Source organism: Equus przewalskii, chromosome 3, assembly GCF_037783145.1.
Source record: "Equus przewalskii isolate Varuska chromosome 3, EquPr2, whole genome shotgun sequence".
Classification (NCBI taxonomy): domain Eukaryota; kingdom Metazoa; phylum Chordata; class Mammalia; order Perissodactyla; family Equidae; genus Equus; species Equus przewalskii.
Window position 1 is genome coordinate 117,731,869 of NC_091833.1, and position 21,348 is coordinate 117,753,216.

At 45.2% G+C, this 21,348-nt stretch overlaps 1 protein-coding gene across 7 annotated transcripts in view; it reads right to left on the bottom strand.

Moving 5' to 3' along the window:
• Nucleotides 1-4,290: 4,290 nt before the first annotated feature.
• RNF4 (ring finger protein 4) overlaps nucleotides 4,291-21,348 on the bottom strand; it is a 34,045-nt gene continuing 16,987 nt past the window's right edge. For 4 of the 7 annotated variants that reach the window (XM_070615213.1, XM_070615215.1, XM_070615214.1 and 1 more), the window contains 2 exons: nucleotides 19,440-19,519; nucleotides 8,617-17,034 (listed from right to left, as the gene is read on the bottom strand). In XM_070615213.1, coding sequence (XP_070471314.1) covers nucleotides 16,069-17,034; nucleotides 19,440-19,519 — 1,046 coding nt within the window. In that variant the 3' untranslated portion in view covers nucleotides 8,617-16,068. Of the gene's footprint in view, nucleotides 6,533-7,157; nucleotides 7,207-7,945; nucleotides 8,106-8,565; nucleotides 8,576-8,616; nucleotides 17,035-19,425; nucleotides 19,520-21,348 lie in introns of those variants that run through there. The other 3 variants (XM_008528091.2, XM_008528092.2, XM_070615217.1) reach the window with 2 other exon arrangements.

The window sequence follows — 21,348 nt, forward strand, 5'->3', positions numbered from 1 at the left end:
ATAATCCTTTAAATATGCTGCTTAAGTTGGAGTGCTAGCACTTTGTTGAGGATTTCTTTCATTTATATTCATAAGAGATATTACTCTGCAGTCTTCTTTTCCTGTAGTGTCTTTTAGTGGCTTCAGTATCAGGATAATACTGACCTCATAGAATGAGTTAGGAAGTGTGCCCTCTTCTTGAATTTTTTTGGGAAGAATTTGAAAAAGACTAGTGTTAATTCTTTCTTTAGTATTTGATAGAATTTACAGTGAAGCCATCTGGTCCTGGGCTTTTCTTTGTTAGGGTTTTGAATAATGTCTCAATCTCACTTCTTATAGGTCTACTCATATTTTCTATTTGTTCTTGAGTCAGTTTTGGTAGTTCGTGCTTCTAGGAATTGGTCCATTTCATGTAGGTTATCCAGTCTGCTGGCATATAGGTGTTCACAGATGTCTCTTATAATCCTCTTTCTATGAAGTTCAGTGACGTCCTTTCATTCTTGCTCTATTTGAGTCTTCTCTCTTTTGTTCCTAGTCAATCTAGCTAACAGTTTGTCAATTTTGTTGATCTTCTCAAAGAACTAACTTTTGGTGTCCTTGATTTTCTCTTTTTCATTTATCTCTGCTCTGATCTTTATTATTGCATTCCTTCTGCTCATTTTGGGTTTAGTTTGCTCTTCTTTTTCTAGTTCCATAAGGGATACAATTAGGTTACTGATTTAATCTTGTTTTAAGGTAGATATTTATAGCTATCAATATCCCCCTAAGCACTGCTTTCACTGCACCCCTGAGGTTTTGGTATGTTGTGTTCTCATGTTCATTCCTTTCAAAATATTTTTCTAATTTCCTTTGTGATTTCTTCTTTGACCCATTGGTTGTTTAAAAGTGTGGTGTTTGGGGGTCGGCCCCGTGGCTGAGTGGTTAAGTTCGCACACTCTGCTTCGGCGGCCCAGGGTTTCGGCGGTTCAGATCCTGGGCGCGGACATGGCACTGCTCATCAAGCCATGCTGAGGCGGCATCCCACATGCCACAACCAGAAGGACCCACAACTAAACAATACACAACTAGGTACTGGGGGGCTTTGAGAGAAAAAGGAAAAAATAAAATCTTTAAAAAAAATAAAAGCGTGTTAATTTCCAAGTATTTGAGAGTTTTCTTGAATGTTCATACCCTATAACCCAGTAATTTCATACTTAAGTATATGCCTAACAAGTATATGAGCAAAAGTGCACCAAGAGAGACATACAGAATCTTCACTTTTGGCTATTAATAGCCAAGAAAGTTAAGTGACTGAAAGAATGGATAAGCTGAAGCATATTCATCTAATGAAATACTATACATCAAGGAAAATAAACAAACTACACAATGTGAGTGAATTTCATACACATAGTGAGCAATAGAAGGCAACCTCCCCTTCAAAAAATACGTATTGAATGACCCCATCTATTTAAAGTTCAAACGGGCAAAACTAAATTATGTGATTAGGGTTGTGTGTTTTGGTAAACTGTAATTATAGTCAAAGGAGTAATTTCCATAAAAGTCAGAACAGCAATTACCTTGTGGAAGAAGGCAGAGTGTATGGGCTGGGAGGTAGGACAAGGGGCTTCAAAGCTGTTGGCAAGGTTCTGTTTCTTGTTGCAGTTGGTTGTTTCATGGCCATTTGCTTTATGGTAATTAATTGAGCTGTACTTTTGAGGTAATTCAGTGAAGTGTGCTTTTTTGTGTGCTGTATTTCACAGTGTAACAAACAAATATAGTGGCCTTGAGTTGGTAACAACCTTAAATATCTCATAAAGGCAAAGGCAAATACTTTCTGGAGAAACCCACCTTCAATCCAGGTCTCAAAGAATTGTCAGATAATGTGCCAAGTTGACATGGGCTCAAAGTAAAGGAGAAAAAAGTTCATAAAACACACAAAGAAGGAAGTCATCATCAGTGAGAGCCAGCAGGAAAAACACACTTCAGAGTAGGACCCACAAAGACTTTGGACACTGGAATTAACATATACAGAATATGAAATTGACAAGTCTCTGACAAAACTCAGTAAAAATAAAAGGGAAGGCATAAGTTAATATTGATAAAAAGATGCTGCAGAGATCAATTAGTTTATAAGAGGATATTATAAACAACTTTATGCCGAAAACTTGTAGAGACGAAAAGCATAAATTCCCAGAAAACTGTAACTTAAAAAACTGACTTAAAAATGTGAATTATTCTCATACATTAAAAAATACTGAAACAGTATTCTAAAATCTTTCATTAATTAAAATAGCTCTAATTCGACTCAGGGTACAGGGAGAATATTCCTTAGTGTCATTGTAGGGAACCAGCCTTACCGAAACCAACACCCAACATAGACGGTGTAAGACAATGATAGGCAGCAACTCATAAACATGGATTTTAAAAAACCCTCAACAAATATTGGCATAATAAAGTAAGCAACATATACAAAGACAAAACATCATGAACAAGGTGGATTTTTAGAAGATATGCAAGGCTGGTGTACACCGAAAAAAGTCAAATAATGTAACACTCCATTAACTAAAGGGGGAAGATCCTATAATGTCACAATAGAAAAAGAACTGGTAAGGTCAGACACCCATTTGTGACGAAATAAAACAAAAATAAAAGACAAATTCCTACCTCCTGGTTGGAAATGGAACTTCCTTTACCTGATAGTTATCTAACAAGAACCCACACTGGGGCCAGCCCCGTGGCATAGTGGTTAAGTTCGCACACACTGCTTCGGTGGCCCAGGGTTCGCAGGTTCAGATCCCATGTGTGGACCCACATGCTGCTCCTCAAGCGATGTCATGGTGGCATCCCACATACAAAATAGAGGAAGACTGGCACAGATGTTAGCTCAGGGGCAATCTTCCTCACCAAAAAGAACCCCAAAAAACAAAACAAGAACCTCTAGCTAACTATTTCTTGGTGAAAATGCTCACCAACACCATCTACCAGTAATAGAGGTACTGGAGGTAACAGCAAGGTAAGAAGAAAGTTCCAAGAATTAGGAAGGAGCAGTTGAATGCGGATGATGCAGATGTGAATGCAGAAAGTTCAACAAAAATCAAAATTAGAATGAGACTTTGGCAAGGATACTGGACACACAATATGCAAAAACAAGTTAAATTTCTATGACAACAAAAAAGATATAGTTAAGACAGACAGCATTTAAGTTTCAGAAATCTTAAGAAACCTGGAAACAACCCTTCTGTCGCCAGCCTCAGGCGCCCCTTTGGTCAGAGCCAGCCTGTGCATCCGCAGCTTCCAACCCAATCGTAGGCTCTCCTCTCCTCTCTGGGCTGGCCTGGGAGGGAGGCCGCATCTGACTCCTGGCTTCAGGACCAGGGTTAAGGACTCTGCTGGCCCTGCATGGCCACCCAGGAAGTGTCTGGTCAGGCACACCGTCAGGCCTCATGCAGGACCTACTGTGCAGGAGGGAGGTCTCTCTCAGCACCTGTCACAGGCCCTTGGACCCTTTCCTCTCCTCTTCCCCTAGATAACTTTTTGGACCTTGAGGACTGCAACTCAGCGCCCCCTCCTGCTCTCGACTCCCGTACCTCACCAGTTTAGATTTTCCACTGGCCTGGGGGACAGTCTCCCTCAATGAATGTACATGCCAGGAGCGATGTAGCCAGGTTTCTCAGTACTCACCAGAGCCCAGCATCGTACCAGGAGTGTGGCAAACACACAGGAAGCAGCGTTTGAACAATGTCTCCAACAGAAGGTTGGCCTCTCAAAGTTAGCACTGTCATTTGCCTGAGCCCCAGGCACCCAACACATCAGCCTTTTCTCTCTCTAGGGACCACTCAACATGCATAGAGAAGGGCAGGCAGGCACAGGGCAAGCTCTGCCATCACCTGCTCTTGGGAATCCCAAGCCCATTCCCCCTTTTCTGCTTCCCCGGCATTGCTCACTTGGGACCCTGACTGGCACACCATGCATTCCCGGGCCCCCGCTCCCATGACTGAGTGCTGGGGCCAGGGAGGCTGTACTGCCAGATTCCCAGGTCAATCTGAGTCCGTGCTGCTCAGAGCTTCCTCTCCTGTGCTGGTGCTGGCCAAACTGAGCAGACAACCCCACAGCAACCTCGATTCTTAGGGCTGAGGTTAAGATTCTGCTCAATTAGGGATTCCAGGGCGTGGAGCTGTGGTTCTGCTCCAAGGATGGCTTCTCACCCACTGGTTTCTGGGTCCGTACACTGACGCAAAATACACTCATCATGAGGCAGACAGGAATCACAGACCTTGGGCAAAGGGTGGGGGATATTGATCCCAGAGAGCAAACGAATGTATGAAAAAGATATTTGATTCAAATTAATGGTTTTATTTCCATCTGTAACACTAGCAGAGGAGTCCAAAACAGACTGACATACACGGATATAGTTTAAATGTAACAAAGAAAGATTTGAACTATGTACATTGAGGAAGGGAAAGGGATTGTTTCCATATCAACCTTTTCCTACTTCGCAGTTTCTGAATACTAGAAAATAAACATTTTTTCCCAATTTAGTATGAAGGAATATAACTTTTATGATCAATCATTTGTCCTTAAGCATAAAACTTAAGAGGTTTTGGCTGCGTGGTCATCTTGGCTCCTGAAGTCTGGGTATCATCAGAAACAAAACAGTGTTTCCACGAAGCCCAGCAGGAACTTCATGGCAATGACGTCTAACCGGAAGGCAGACACACCGCACATCACACTGATGAAAACTGATGTCCTGCCCTCCTCAACTCCAAGTAGAAAATTAGTACTTTCATTCAAACTAACTGGAAGTGAGCCCAACAGTCAAAAAGTCAAAATGAAGAGTAAAATGATTTTCTTTTCACATAGAGGAGGAACACTCCTTCAGCCCCGTTTAAAGTGAATTCTGTGCCAAGTTCCTGCTCCTTCAGAAGGGTAAACTGAAGGTCAGTTATTGCTAGCAAAGCCAGAGGAGGCCCCTTTTCCACTCTAAAGATGTTTCACATGAAAAGGCTGTTGGTTTGGCTTGAAGCCCTCTGAGGAAGGAATTGGAGGCAGGCTGGCAATGCGAGGCCCCTCCCCTACTAGCCACCCCCAGCCCTGTGCTGTTAGGGGCAGGCTGCACCACCCTGTCGCCCCCTCGAGGACCTGAGGCTCTCACACCCTTGTGGAGGTGAACAGAGGGTGCTAACTGGGCCCCTTGGAGAGGAGAGGACACCAGACTCTGCCACCCAAAACCTACAGAGCAGCCCAAAGCCCAAAGCCCAAAGAGCAGCTTCTGAAATGAATGTCAGTTGGTGGGGGCGGGTGAGAAAGCCAAGGCAGGGCCCAGCCAAGTCAGGTGGGCCAAGCTCTTGGAAACACAGGGCAGCTGTAACTTGGGCAACAGCATGGACACGGGTGGCTGATAAGGCCACAATTACTGCCACCACTTCCCAGTATCTATGCTTGAGTAGACATTAGGCAGTGGGGACTGAGGACCAGAGGACATACGGCAAACACAGGATGGATTTTATCAGAAAAGAGAGAGGACACCTGACCATGTGCCTGCCCTGTTTACCTTGCATGGCCTATGCCAGGTGAAGAACTCTGGGGCATGGGTAAAGTTCCTGAGAACAGGTGGTGAACAAGATGGGGTGGGACAGGCACTGCTCCACAGGCAACATGAGGCCTCTGAGGGGACACTAACAGTGCTACATCCCCTGGGCTGCTGAAAAGGAGGCAAAGAACGGGCTTTATTGCACATTTCGTTCTCAGGAAACTGGGGATTGCCCTGCAGAGGTTCTCTTGATCTGGAGAAATCCCTGCACATCAATGCTAAGGTGCAGGCAGAATCACAGGTGACCTCTGACTCTCAAGGGAAGAAAACAAGTCCAATGGTTGGTCTTTCTGGGGCCGTGCTTGCACCTGGGATCCTCGGGCCAGATGGACCATGTCTGGCTTGGTCACTGTGGTGGGCAGACGCCGGGGACGAGGTAGCACGCCTGGGAGAACTGGGCGGACCTGCTCCGCTCTCCGGCCAGGGCCAGCCCCTCGACGACACCGCCAATAGGAAGCAGGGGCAAACTTTCCAAATGGGGAAAACTTCTTGGCAAACGTGCAGGTTCCAGAAAGAGGCTGGAACCACAATTCTCAATTCCAATGTGCCTGACTCCCTCCCTCCTACCCTGGAACTGGACCACCCAGAGGAGCAGAGATACAGACCCTGGCCTGGGAGGGTCCCGGCTCCAGCCCCACAGCATCACACCGGAGGTAATGAAAGGATCCAAGAGGGGGTTGGAAACAAGGGAAAAGTTTACATATCAGATGTTGGTTCTGAAAATAGTCTTTGAGCTCAGGAAATTGGAGGCAGATAACCTATGTAAGGCTGTGTGGAGAACCCAGCCAAGCTGGCTGTCTGTCCATCCATCTCTCCTAAGCAGCTCTCAACACTTCATATATAAATGGGGTGGTATCGTTTGTGGTTGATCTTTTTCCTGCAAGTTGGGCAAGTGTTAGCATTCTTAAGGGAATCACGGAGGCACTGGCTACAGAAGACATGGCCACATTCTGTAGAAACAATGAGACGTCCATTCTGCACAATCTAGAAAATATAAAAAGGAACAGCCTTCATGTTTACCCTTGTCCCAGAGGAGCAGTCCCCAGAGAATCCCACTCCCGACCATCCACAAAACGATGAGTGAGAGGGAATGCAAGGCCACGGGCTGCAGCGGGAAAAGCAGGGAGACGGTCTGCAGGACCAACAACACCTGCTCTGAGGTCTCAGTCAGGCAAGTACCCGTGGTGTCTCTGAAGCTAAAAGCAGAGGCAGGAGCCAGTCTCCGGGCAAGAACAGTTTGAGGGACTTAAGGCACGTGAACCCATAGGCCTAGTGAGATCCAGGGCTGCTGTGTGGACACATGGTGGGGCAGTCCTGGAGGGCTCAGGGGCGACAGTTCTCCTACTTAGGCCAGGACAGAGAACACACAGGGCTGACCAACTTGCACAAATAACCCAGGGAACATAGGCCTGAGTTGAAGGCTGCAGGGCCCAAGAAGTTGGCACATTCTCCCTTCACGCACAAATGTGTGACAAGCCATGTGCCAGCTCAGGTGACTACAGAACGAAGTTGTCAAATCCCACCTAATGAGAAGATTCTCTCTCATCTAATTCTCTCACTGAAGCAGTCTGGAAACCAGGAGCAGGGAAGACAAGCTGGGTTTGCTTACCTCCGAGTACCCGTCCATGCAGATCGGACAACTGACAGTACCAGAGGGCCTAAAATCACAGTGCTTCACGTCAGTTCCTCAGCAAACTCAAACATTCAATCACTCACTCTAAGCGGTTTCATATAAGCAGCCCATATTCCCTACAAGAGCCTCCTCTGACTCTGCCTTAGCACAGGCACCCGGGAGACTTACAGGAAGCCGGCTGCCCCGAGGGGTTGTGGTGGGGAGGCCATGAGAATGGGGAGGAGAGAGATGGGAACAAGAGAAGATGCAGACAACCTGAGTCACCCTGTCCACCCCCATTCCCCCAGCCTATGCTCCCCCAGGTCCCCTCTTCCAGCCTCCCTGTCTGGGGCAGGGATGTGCTAGCACGCCTCAAGCACTCCTACTGCAGGAGGCTGGGGGCCACTGGGTCTGTTCTTCACATCAGGCGGTGGAGTGTGCCACCAACCTGGGGCTATTCACACCCACCCTGCCAGTGCCTGGCACACCCTGGTCATGGTGGGAGTGATCCAAAGCTAAGCACAGCTCTGGTCCCACTGGCATCCAGCTTCTGGGAAGATGCTTTGACAAGCCCTTCTCAAGCCGACGGCTCACAGCACTTGCTGAAGGTCCAGTTTTTTTTAATACCGTGCCCCCTGCCCCACCCTCTCCACTGAGAAATGGAGAAGGGGGAAGAGGACGACTCCCACTCCAGGGGGCCAACAGTGTCCCACATGGCCAGAGGCTTCTTGGTGAGGGAGCTTGTCCCCAGCATGGTGGCAGCAGGGTGGTGGGCAGGCTGGTACCTGAGTCCCGTAGCTGCCTCTTCCCTGGTGTTTCTCGGAGTATGGGTGGTCACATACACGTCTCTATCCCTGGACAGCTCCTCGTCATCACTGCTCACAACACAGCTGTCAGCGTGGTCCTGGCGTAGCCTCCTCGCATTCCTCCTTGGCCGCCTCCTTTCTAAGGTGTGAGTCCATGTTCAGGGCAGGGGCCTCCCAATGGACCACCCTCACCACCCTCCTTGCCACCTGGGAAAGGCCAGTCTCACACCCCAGGGAGGAACAGTCGGCTACCATGCCCAGCCATACCCCAGAAGGTCCTCCCCAGCTCCTCAGAAGCCACCCTCCTGTCTTCCCAGGAGAAGCCCCCATTGCTGCCATGAACAGGTGCCAGAGCTGTGGGTACAGTCTAAGGCAGCCAGCTTTCTCCAAAATCCAGTGGGACTGTAGCTCAGCAAGAGGGGTGAAGTCTCCTCAGTAGGCTCAGAGGACTGACTGAAGGCCGGTGAGCCGGCATTACCACAGGTGTCTTCCCACCTGGCGTTCCTGCACCCATGGGTCTGGCAACGCCTGCACATGCACCCCTCACCCACGTCAGTTCTCCATCCAAACCCACTGACAAAGGAGAGGAAACCACTCACCGTCAACGATCTTTTAAAAAGGAGAAAAACAGAAAAGAAAGACACAATCAGTTTGACATAAAATATTCTGTATTTTTAAAAACTCTTAAATGATAAAATTGAAGGATTTCCTGTTTCAAATGCAAAGTCCTTAGGGGACCAGCCAAGCCCCACATGGCATGGACAGGTCCAAGGAGAGGGCCCTGCCTGCGCCCAGCTGCAGCAGGCCTACATGCCTCTTCTCTCCAGACAGGCCCACCCCAGACCTCTCTGCCTCCCAGCAGCTGCCGTGCTGTGCTCCAGCCCCTCAGGCATTTAGTGAGTCTCTGGGAGCTGCTGGCCGTGTGACCTGGGGAAGTTACTTACCCTCCAGGAGCTGGCAACTTCCTCTTCTGAAAAACAGAGGCACCAGTGCCCAGAGCTCACCACTGTGTTGTGAGGACTAAATGAGACAACGACTACACCACAGGGCACCAGGGACACAGAGCCCATGACTAGCTCCACATGCTCTCCTTGCCGACAGCCAGCAAGAGAATCTTACTCCATGTAGGCTATTGCCAAAGATGGAGCCTTTATTGGGAACAGGGTGTGCAGTGCTTAATACATTATTAAAAATAATTAAGTAACAAACAAAAACAGGCCATGCAGGGAGTAATGAGAGTGACATACACCAAGGACTGAGATCAATTCAATTGTGTTCTTGAGGCCTCCAAAAGTTAATGAGAACTTGACAAGCCCACTGCCTGACTATTCAGAACTCACAGTAAGGCTAATTCTGCTCTAACAGTTTCAAACCAGGTGACTTCAGCTCTGCCACTGAGTTACTACTACCTGTCTGTCTATGGTATCACAAACAGCACATCCTTTCCCTCTTGCTCATCGTGTGTGACTACTTCGGAAAAGCTCTCATGACTGCTGCTGAAAGCCCTGCTGCCCACCTCTCCTTGGCTGACACCTATGGCAGGGGCACGGCAGGGGGTATGGGGGCTGCCTCCTTTGGGCACACTGTCCTGCCCTGCAGAGGTGGGAAGTTTAAACTCTCTAGTGTGACTCCCTTGCAGCAGGGTTTCTGGACATGAACTAAACTCCCTCAATGAGACACACTTATGCTATCTGGAGGGCAGGAAGGTGGAGGCCAATTCCAGCTACTGTAGGTGTTGCAGATACAGCTGGGGGCATGCAATGTCCTAAGCACAGGTCCCTCCTCCCTGGCAAGGGGCTGTGGTAGTGTTTCCTTGAAACCAAAGAGATCAGTGCAGGTAGTGGCTCCCACAGTGGGTCAAAGCTGAGATGTTGGACTTATTCCTAGAAACCTGTTCCTCCAACCTTTTCAACACCATGAAGCAACTCCTCACATATATTAAAACCCACTTCTGCTTCAGAACAACTAGAGTGGATTAAGTTTTCCAACCCGAACCCTGACGGACAGATGGCCATCTCAGGAAGGAAGAAGGTCTGAACGTAAAGATCTTCATTTTGCAGATGAGAACGTAACCCACACGTGGGGCTACTGAAGGCCCTCTTTTAAAAAGGAGAATAACACAAAAGAAAGACACAATCACACTATGAAACTAGGGGACAGTCAACTTTATCATCAGGACCATATTTACTGGAAGAAAGGCTTGGGCTGGCAGAAGGTGCTGTGCATATGAAGTCTACAAAAGGGGAGGGAGCTCTGAATTTGGCCGGGATCAGAAGGAAATTCTGCTGTTGGCAAGAATGACCCTGGCTTTCCAGACCTCCAGCACTGCCTTCACCTCCCTTTGTCAAGATGGACCACTGGTTAGATCTAGATACACCTGGAACGAGTGTCACACTGCTGGCTCCCCAGTAACCAGTGTGTGGGAGGTGGGTCTCCCAGGCTCTGAGTCAGACCCAGCTCGCCTCTGGCAGTGCCAGACTCAGGGCCAGAACTGAACAGAGAGCCCCCAGGGAGGTGCACATGCTCCCTAGTCTCAACACCCACGATGTGTGCCGCTGCTCCACACACAACTACTGCACGAATGAAGACATGGTGGCCAGAGAGCCTCCCTAACTGGTGGTGACTTTCCCCTATTCTTCAATATAAGTAGAGCTCAGAGATGAGGCTTCTTGCCCAAAGGGCAGAAGAATGGCACCACAGCATGGCGTCCCAGCTCCATGCCCTTTCCACGCCCCTGTGCCACCCCCTAGCTGACGGACAGGAGACGCTATCACTGGTGTTCCCTCCAGCAGCAGCTGAGCCATGTCAAATTCTGGAATCCCCACAGGTGTCTGCAAATGCTCTGGAACGTCCTTCCTCATGGCTGTAACCCTGCAGATGGCACAGTGCTTGCTGGGCACAGAGACGGCAGCAGGGTGAAGAGTATGAGGGCTTCAGAAACGTCGACTGCAGGAGTGCACAGGCGGAAACAGGCACAACACAAGCTCTGGAGGCTCTCACCTGGCTGAGAGGCCATTAAAAGAAAGAAAACTCCAAATCAAAACAACCCAATTCACCAGTCCCCTGGTCTGAACAGCTGAGTTAGTACTGTGGCGAGCTGGCTCAAGATCAGACCCACACATTCCACTTCACCTTTAGTCTGGCTTCTATTTTTTTGACTACGGAATAAACCACAGGTCAGCGCATTTAGAAACAAGTGGAGACATCTGGAGAATGAAGAGCCTGCAGCAGGCACATCTGGTGCTGCTTCCTTTCACACCTGGGCACTCTGACTCCAAGTCGGCCACCCAAAGCCCCCTTTGAGTTTCGGAAGCATAGGTGAGCCTCCGAAAACCTCCAAGTGCAGACACCCATGTCACAGGCTCCTGGTCGGTGGAGGACAAGCCCTTCCTCTACTAGTGGACAAAATGCCTGGCATTCTAGGTGGCTTCCAGGACTGTGGCAATAAGCCTGGGTGAAACAATGGGACAGAACCAAGTGGCAGGAATCATTGGGGTCCTCTCCACACAAGCTTACCCCTGGCACTTCTAAGAATGTTCACCCAGCCGAGAGCACAGACAGCTGCTCGCTTTAGATGACCTTCTCACTCAGCATCACACATTGTTCCACTGGAAAAAACAGCCATCTCCAACCACTGTGCCCACAAAAGGCTACTCTTTAGACCCAGTAGTTGCACATATGATCCAATTACAGATTACTCTTACTGTAGCATTGCCAGGAATACCAGGAAGACTGGTGCGGACATTAACATTCTCCTTAAGTCGGTAATCCATGTCAGATTCTATGTACAGCTGTTCCCCCAAGTCTTGGGCATGATGAGCTCGTCTTTCTTCATATATAATTACACTGGTTCACTCATTCTAACAGTCATTGTGTGCCCCTCATGCCATTTACTACTCCCAGAGATGGACAGGGCTCTGTCCCCACCCGCCAGGGAGCTGCGGTCAAGCAGACCCTTTCAATAGTTTCATAAATGAAAAACCAGGCAGGGTACAGAGTATAACATAAACAGCATGATTCGTTAGTACACTATGGAAAGAGACCAAAAAAAGATTCCAGGAAACCAACTTGACTTTAAAAGGAACAATCTTTTGAAATTCAATGAGGGAAAATAGTTCAAGCAAATACATTTTCAATAACCTCTCCCTTAAAGACTCAGTTTCTTAAAGAGAGGAACAAGTCTCTTTTCTACCAGTTCATCATTTCTAGCCAGAGCAGAGACTGGCATACTGCAAATGCTCATGAAAAGTAGCCTGAAATTTTTAATTCACCTATTAAACCAGGTCAGAAAGCAGAAGGATGGAAAACATAAGCAGAGATTTCCAACAAATGGCAGGCCCGTATTTCATCAATTTTCCCAGTGAAAACAACCAAAAACAAGGTAAAACATACATACTTTAAGAGGTATCAAAAAAAATTATCCAACCAAAAGTGAAGGAAGTATAATAATCCAGAGGAAAAAAGCATAGAAGATTCTTGAAAAATTAAAGCCTACTTCCCAAAGCCTCACAGAGAAATCAAAGCCCAGGCAGGAGCCGTGGGGAAAGGTAATTTAGTGGAAGCCAGCCACCCTGTGCAGGCCAGGCTTAGAGCAAGTCTCAGCAAACTTCAAAGAACTAACACACAAAACATATTTTCTGATCAATAATGCAAAGAATCAGTATCTTAAAAAAAGAAAGCTCCCATATGTTTAGAAGTTAAAAAATACAAATTTGATAAATATGTTGGATTGTGAAATACTAATAACAAAACTTGCAGGATAGAGCTAAAGAAAATATAATCTTAAATGCATTTATTAGAAAAGAAATGGGGCCAGCCCTGTGGCTGAGTGGTTAAGTTCGTGTGCTCCGCTGTGGCAGCCCAGGGTTTCGCTGGTTCGGATCCTGGGCATGGACATGGCACTGTTCATCAAGCCATGCTGAGGAGGCACCCCACATGCCACAACAGAAGGACCCACAACTAAGAATATAGAATTACGTACTGGGGGGCTTTGGGGAGAAAAAGAATAAAATAAAATCTTTAAAAAAAGAATAAAAAAGAAACGATGAAAACCAATGTTAGAAAAAGCAAAATAAAGAATAAATCAATAAATGAAGGATCCAATAAAGCCTTGGCAATACTAATTTAAAAAGATAGAGAACACAAATAACCAGTGTGAGAAATGAAAAAGGAGACATCACTACAGATTCCACAGAACATAAAATATTATCAACAAATTTACGCCAATAAAAGTGAAAATTTTAGATGAAATCGGTAAATTCCTAAAAACTGTAGTTACCAAAACTCATTAAAACTCTAGGTCAGGTACTTTCACTGTAGAGTTCTACGGAAGATTCAAGGAAGAAATAATTCCAATCTTACAAAATCTTCTGGAGAACAGGAAAAAAGGGTGCTCAACTCATTTATAAAGATACCAATACTCTGATACCAAAACCCTATAAGGAATGTGTACAAAAGAAAAATTACAGACCAATCAATCTTACTCATAAACATAGACGGAAAAATCAGATACCAAATAGTAGCAAACTAAATCTAGCAATATATAAACAGATAATGTCACTACAATGTTTAATTGGTTTAACACTATAAACCAATGTAATTTTCCACTTTAACATAGGAAAGGGGAAAAATTATCATTAGACGGAATTGTTAAAATTTCTCATTGATTCACAATGAAACTTGTAGCCAAACAGAAAACAGAGAGGAATTTCTCCAATGTGATAAAGTGTTTAAAGAAACAAAAGAGACTCCTATAGCAGAGATCTTATGTAATGGTAAAACTTTGAAAGAATTATTTCAGATTTGGAATGAGACAACAGTGTTCATGACCGTCACCATTTTTACTCGGCCAGTGCTGAATTTTTTAGCCAGTGCATTAAGGCAAGAAAAAAGGAAATAGCAAAGAACCAAAACTTGCTCCTTGTACACAGAAATCCAAAAGATACACAGATTCAGAATTGCTAGATTAAAAAAAGGAAAATCGATAAAACTCAACTGCATTTCTTTATATTAGCAAATAATAAAAACAACACCAAACTTTAAAATACCATTTTTAATGGCATCCTAAAATACTATATACCTAGGAACAAATCTAATGAAAGACTTGCAAAACCACTACAAGGAACAGTATAAAACTTCACGAGAGGCCTGAAAGATCCCCATTCTCGAAAAATACACAAAAGTTAATTTATGTGGATTACAGACCTAAATGTGAAAGGCAAAACAGTAAAACTTAGAATACAGAAACGTATTTTTCCTATATAGGATTTTCTTCAACAAACTGATAATTCAACTGTATTAAGAACCTCTGCACATAAACCAAAAGGAGAAAAGACAAGCATCTGGGGAGAAGATACGAAACAGAATTACTGGCAGGTTCATTTATAAAGAATACCTAAAACAACAGGACAAGGCAGATAATCCAATGGAAAAATGAGTAGGAAAAAAGATTCACTATTAAAAAAAGACAAAAAGGTTGCTTTCTTCAATTTCTTCAGCTATTTTAAAACTTGTATATACAACATGTGGGTTAAAAAAACTAAAACAACAAAGATTTGAACAGGCAGTTCACAAAAGAGGAAAATGAACGACCAATAAACATAAAAAGATGCCAATTTCAACAGTAATCGGGAAAACACAAATTAAAACACAATGGGATATCACTAGGCAACCATCATACTGGCTAAGAGTCAAGTGGTGGTACAACCTCTTTGGAAAACAGTCAGACATTAATCTAGTAAAAATCAAAGATATGCATACCCTGGGACCCAAGAGTGATGACCTTTTTTGGATATGCAATGCCAAAAGTAAAGTTAATTTTGAGGAAAAATATCAAACTATGGATGTACAAAGTCTCATTGCATCTTATAGCATTTTTTATCTCTCCTAATTCATTGGGGGCTTTGGATTCCTTAGCGAGCTGGAAAAACCAGAGTCTGTGAAGAGGTTCTCATCTAGTCTGAAGAGGGTTCACAGCAGCTCTGAAACCATCCCTGGGTCCTGCTTTAAGGTTCCAGAGCTACTTCTGAGCAGAGCTCAAGTGTGGTACACTTAGCCTATCCCAGATTCTGGTGGAACTGGTAAGATCAACCTCAGTTTGGGAATGGATACATTTACCCATTTCACACTCTCTTGCAGGCAGGGCCTGAGGTCACCGTGAACTTTAATTCATCTAATAGATGCCCCTTGTCCTGAGTTAATACTACGAGGTTTCCCAGTAGATCTGCGTAGGTAGTGAGTACTTCAGCCTCAGGTGTATTTCTCACTGTAAATTTAAAAACTGGCATTTGGATTTACTAAAATGAACAACAACAAAAGGTGGAGAATGATGAGAGTAAGAAGTGCTATTAAGTCCAAAACAATTATAGTCACTAGCCACTTAACAACATGGATATGTTCTGAGAAATGAATCATTAAGTGATTTTGTCATTGTGTGAACATCACAGAGGGTCCTTACACGAACTAGATGGTACAGCCCACTACACACCTAGGCTACATGGTATAACCTAATGCTCCTGGGCTGCAAACCTGTACAACATGGTACGGTACTGAATACTATAGGCCAACTGTAACACGATAGTCAGCATTTATGTATCTACACAAATCTAAACATACAAAAGGGACAGTAAAAATATGGTATAAAAGCTAAAATATGGTACACTTGTAGAGGGCACTTACCATGAATGGAGCTTGCAGACTGGGAGTTGCTCTGGGTGAGTAGTGAGTGCGTGGTGAGTGAATGTGAAGGCTAGGACATCACCGTGCGCTACTGCAGACTCTGTGACACTGTACACTTAGGCTACATGAAACTTATTAAAAAATATTTTCTTTCTTCAATAATTAACAGCTTACTCTAACTACAAACTTTTAAATCTTTTTAACTTTCTGACTTTTGTAACAACACTTTTCTTAAAACACAAACACACTGTACACTGTACAAAAATATTTTCTTTCTTTATATCCTTATTCTGTAAGTTTTCTATTTTTAAAATTTTTAATTTTCTTTTTTACCTTTTAAACTTTTTCATTAAAACCTAAGACACAAACACACACGTGAGCCTAGGCCTACACAGGGTCAGGATCATCGTCGCTGTCTTCCATGCTCACATCTTGTCCCACTGTGGAAAGTCTTCAGGAGCAGTAACACGCATGGAGCTGTCCTCTCCTGTGATAACAGGGCCTTCTGCGGGAACACCTCCTGAAGGACCTGCCTGAGGCTCTTCTTGAGGAGGCGTCACTCTTTTCAGAAATATATCCACGGTGGTTTGCTTGGTTTGTTTCTTTTTTTCATCATAGATTTGCTTGTAAGCAGATAATGCACTATGAACATTCCTCTCTATTAACAAAAACCTTTCGGTATTGGGGTCCATGTCTTCAAACTTTTTAAGGAGCTTGCTGAGGTCTGTAAAAGCTTCTGCTAAACCCTTCACTGTGAATTTTCTTGGGGATTCCTCCTCCTCTTCTCCCACAGTTTCCTTTTCTCTTACCTCTTCTTCAGCTATGCGTTTCTGCTCCAGTTCCAGCTCCTCTTTAGCCATCTCCTCAGGAACCAGCTCTAGAGTTTCCCTAAGTTCTTCCCCTGCCTTTACATCAGTACTTGCAGACTCACCACTCATCTTCACATTATGTAATGAATAACGATTCTTGAATCGTTTAAACCACCCAGAGCTGGCAGTAAATTCAACATCGTAGTCGGGTCCAGCCTTTTCTTTCAACATTGCAAACAAACTTTTTGCTTTGGCAGTGATCATCATGGTGCTGAGAGGGATTCGCTTGTGTACCTGGTCTTCAATCCAGGTCATCAGAAGTTTTTCCATGTCTGATATAGGCCCTTCTCGAATTTTTGTTAGTCTAGTTGCCTTCAATGAAGCAGATCCTTTAACAGCTTCCATCACTTTATTCTTATTCTTCAAGATCGTAGCTATGGTGGAATGGGACATGCCTGACTGGCGAGCAATAACCATCACTGATTTTCCACCTTCGTAGTCCTTAATCAGTTTTAATTTCGTTTCCAGGTCAATCACTCGACGTGGCCTCTTACTGGCAACATTAGCAGTGGATTTTGTACGCTTAGGGGCCATAATGAACAAAACAAGATGAGATTAAATCAAGTACAAGAGAAAATGATGCAAACAAGAGACACGGTAAGCACAAGATGTATGAGGCTGCTGCTGGCGTAACACAGCATACTGTTTTAATTTTTTTTATAAATAGAAAGAGTACACTCTAAAATGATGATAAAAAGCATAGTATAGTAAATACATAAACCAGTAACAGTCGTTTATTATCAAGTATTATGTACCGTACATAATTGTATGTGCTATACTCTCATACGACTGACAGCATAGGTTTGTTTACACCAGCATCACCACAAACATGTGAGTAATGTGCTGCACTACAACATTACGACGACTATGACATCACTAGGCAACAGGAATTTTTCAGCTCCGTTATAATCTTATGAGACCAGCTTCAAACATGCGGTGTTGTTGACCAAGATGTCATTATGCGGCGCGTGACTGTATTTTACAGCTGGAAACAATGAGGTCACAGTAAGATAAGTCCTCTGATCAAACTGACCAGTACATCTGGGACCAGAACCCAGGACTCCTGCCTCCCAAGCCAGTCTCCCCTTTATCTATCTGCCTGCCTTATGGCTATCTACCCACTCCCAGGACAGCTCTCCCAATTCCAACATTCCTGTCCTTGTGTCTCTGGATGACACTCCATGCGTGGGGAAACAAGAAGGTAGGAAAGCTATGGAAGAAGCCCACGTAGCAAGAGGAGTCTAGTCATCAAAACAAAACCAAGGCATGGAAGGGGACGTTGTGAGGTCAGTTTGTCACCCAACAGAAGCCAATCATTGTCACCTTGAGGGCAGGAAGTGAGGTCTTGTGAGCAGAATCCTGGTTATCTCCCCAGGACCTGGCACACTATAGGTGGACACTGAGGATTGGAGAAAATAAAGACTTGGCACTCCTTTTAAGTGCTAATCAGTAACCAGAATACAGGCTTTAGCTAAGGTACCAAATTAAGCTATCTTTCCAGATCCACACAGGAACTAGCACCAAAGCCAGTCTGTATATATGTACCTCAGAAAATACACTCATCAGATCCTGGCAGGGAACACTTGTAGCTAAACCCACTCTGACTTATCCCATAAAGTTCTAACCCATCTCCAGGGAAACTACCAGCTCCCATGTGGGAGCCAATGTTCCACCTGAGCATTCATCCATGATCTGTTGAGGGTGGTTTAATAGCTTGGCAAGAGCAGCTGCCTTTCCTTTGAGATGGAGGTGTGAGGGGGGCCCATGAAAGGACAGACACACAACAGGACAGCCCAGTGGTTTCCAACTAAGACCAGAGTCTAAATCTCTAAATCTATCAAGACAGTTACCTGTCTTTGCCCTTTTCCTCTTTTAAAGAAGTCTTGATGCTTCTCAGTGCAATTCTGTTCTGAAATTCAAAACAGTCAGGATAACCCAAGACCAGTAGGCCCCAAGGCCAAGGGAAGACTCGGCCACTAGCAACTCTGACTCGCCCCACTGTACTACAGTCCTCAGCAGCACCTACCTCCCACTTGCCCAACATAGTCAAATGTCAACACTTCCACTCCACAAACTGCACACTATATCAAAAGGTACTCAAGAGGCATCCTCCAGAGAGGGAAATGCATCCTTAGGATTCGGGTCCAAGGGCTCATCAGACTCCCAGACCCATGCACAGGTGTGCACCCGTGCACTGTGGAGCAGGTCCACAAGATCTATTCCTCAACTTGTCCTCTGACCAGACCAGGTCTCCTTCCTTGAGGGCCACACATTGGGTATATGTACTCCCTCCCAGAGTCCATAATTAGTGCCATGGGAAGGGGGCATAAGCTACCTCCCAGGCTCCGTCCTCCCTAGTCACAACACAACCAAGGCATCAGGTGGCAATGCAGGATACCTGCATCCTCCAAGGCAGCTGCTTCTGGAACTCAAGAGATTTCCCACTGGCTGTGCTGAGCAAATATTTCCATTCCCACCAGCTATGAAAGTGTAAACTCACATCTACTGGGCACCATCCTAGGTGCCAGGCACTCAAATACAGGATCTCTTTTAATCCTCACAATACTCTATCGACATGGATGGCATATCCCCATTTTACATGAAAGAGGCTAAGTAACTTGCCCAAGGTCACACAGCTGACGTAAAGTGTAGAATCAGAGACAAAAGAGAGATGGGGGCCTCAGAGTTCTCCCCAAATGGCTTTTGAGCCAGCTGTGGAAAGGTCAGGGTCACATAGATATACTGTCCACAGGCAACAAAGCCACAACAAATGATTTTCCTGAAACCTTTCCCATCTTGGGCTCCAGTCACTGAATGCATGAGTTTCTTCAGCAAAAGCCATAACCTGTGACCAAGGCCTTCAGACGTCGGTGCTGGCCAGGGACCCACAGCCAAGAAAGTGCCAACTCTCACACTCCAACACTTACCACGACAGAGTCATTGTGAGTCAAGTCGACAACCACAGGCTCTAAAGATTCACAGGTGAGGTCCACTATTTCGTCACCAGCTTCAAAATAAAGCATTTTAACAGCATTAGGAGGAAAGTAAATGCATACTGCTCTAAGCTTCATTAATATGATTACAAAGAAACTTATACCCCTGAAGTGCAGAATGCAAAGAGCATTAGGACCAATCCCTTTTTCAGGGGTAACAGCCAATGAATACTCTTTCAGAATTTTGCTGTGAGCGGCAGTGTAGTTTTTACAAATATACCATTGAGGAGAGGTCTTATGTGCATGTGAACACCTCTACCCCTGTGGCCTCACAGTGCTACACGGCTAGGCCTCCCTGCCCGCCCTGCTCCTTCACAGGGCAGAGGAAGCAACTTACCTGGGGGTGGGGGGCGTCTGAGGAAAGGATCAGGCATGCTCGGCTCAGGGATTCTCTCTTTGGGATGGACCCACCTGACATCTCTGCTCTCCTCCAGCAGGGGAAGCTGGCGGCTTACATTCACCCATAGACCTCAAGTCATGCTTAGCTCTGCACCTTCATTAGTTAGGTTTTAGTCTCCATTTAGGTCTCAAGCGCTTCCTAACTTGGGTGGATAAAAGGGGAAAGGATGTGTGCCAAACAGTTATGGGCACTTATGTCTGGAAGGTGGGAACGCATGGCAGAGTACAACTTCCATATATAAGTGAAAAAAGATTTACAACCATTTTTGCCTCTATTATTAACATCAAAAACTATGAGAACAGGACTTTTAGAAATAGTATTTGTTTAATATGTTTTGGGAAAGTGACATGTAAATACATTTAGCATACTCAAACATGTTTTATTTTCTTGTGTTAAAAGTTTCACAGGAATAAAACCCACAATATATAAGAAATATCCAATGCAATTTATACAAAATAACTTCGAGAGAGTGGGCCAGGGTCTCAGCCACCAGGCTTTTAGGAATTCATGGTTAAAAGTGAAACTCAGAGACCACAGAGACAATACTGACAACTTCACTACTCTGAAGAGCCCATGACATCTCTCTCAGACAAGCTGCTTCTCTTTAGGAAGATGGTGCTAAGGCCGAGAGCAAGTTGCTTCTGTTTAAATGGCAGGTGTTAGGCATTACAGTAACAAAAACAATCTCAATATATGCAGAGCAAAGGGACTCGATTCAGGCTGTTTGCCACTTCCCTGAGCAGGCAGAAGGGGAAAAATCCAGTCTAGCTTCTGCCTATACCAAACTCCCTCTAACACAGGCAGCTAGGGCAACAAGTTTGCTTTCTTGGACAATTTTTTGTCTTAATGAAAAAGAGAGGAGGAAAGCTATGTACTTAACAAGGCGAAGCAAAGCGGAGACACAATTTCAAATAGAAAAAGTCCCACGGCAGTCTCCTTCTGTGCATTCCCAGAAGGCCAAATGGGTAGCTCCGCTGATCGGCCCTTTCAAAACCCACGGAGGGGGGCCTGCCCCGAGGCCAAGCAGTTAAGCTCGCATGTTCTGCTTCAGTGGCCCAGGGTTTCGCTGGTTCGGATCCTGGGCACGGACCTGGCACCACTCATCAAGCCACGCTGAGGCAGCATCCCACATGCCACAGCTAGAAGGACCCACAACTAAAAATATATACAGCTATGTACCGGGGGGCTTTGGGGAGAAGGAGGAAAAATAAAATCTTTGAAACAAACAACCAACCAACCCATGGAGGTCTTAGGGTACCAAAGAGGGCAGCTCTTCCGCACTTTAGCTTTAAGTTGTGAACGGTAGGTGAGTCTCTGCAGGTCTTATAAAGACACTGATATAAGCTAACCCTGGAGAGTAAATGTTATCTGCCAAGCACTATGCTAAGTGTTTTATGTTACTGACTTACTTCAGCCTTCTGACAACTCTACGTAGCAGGTACT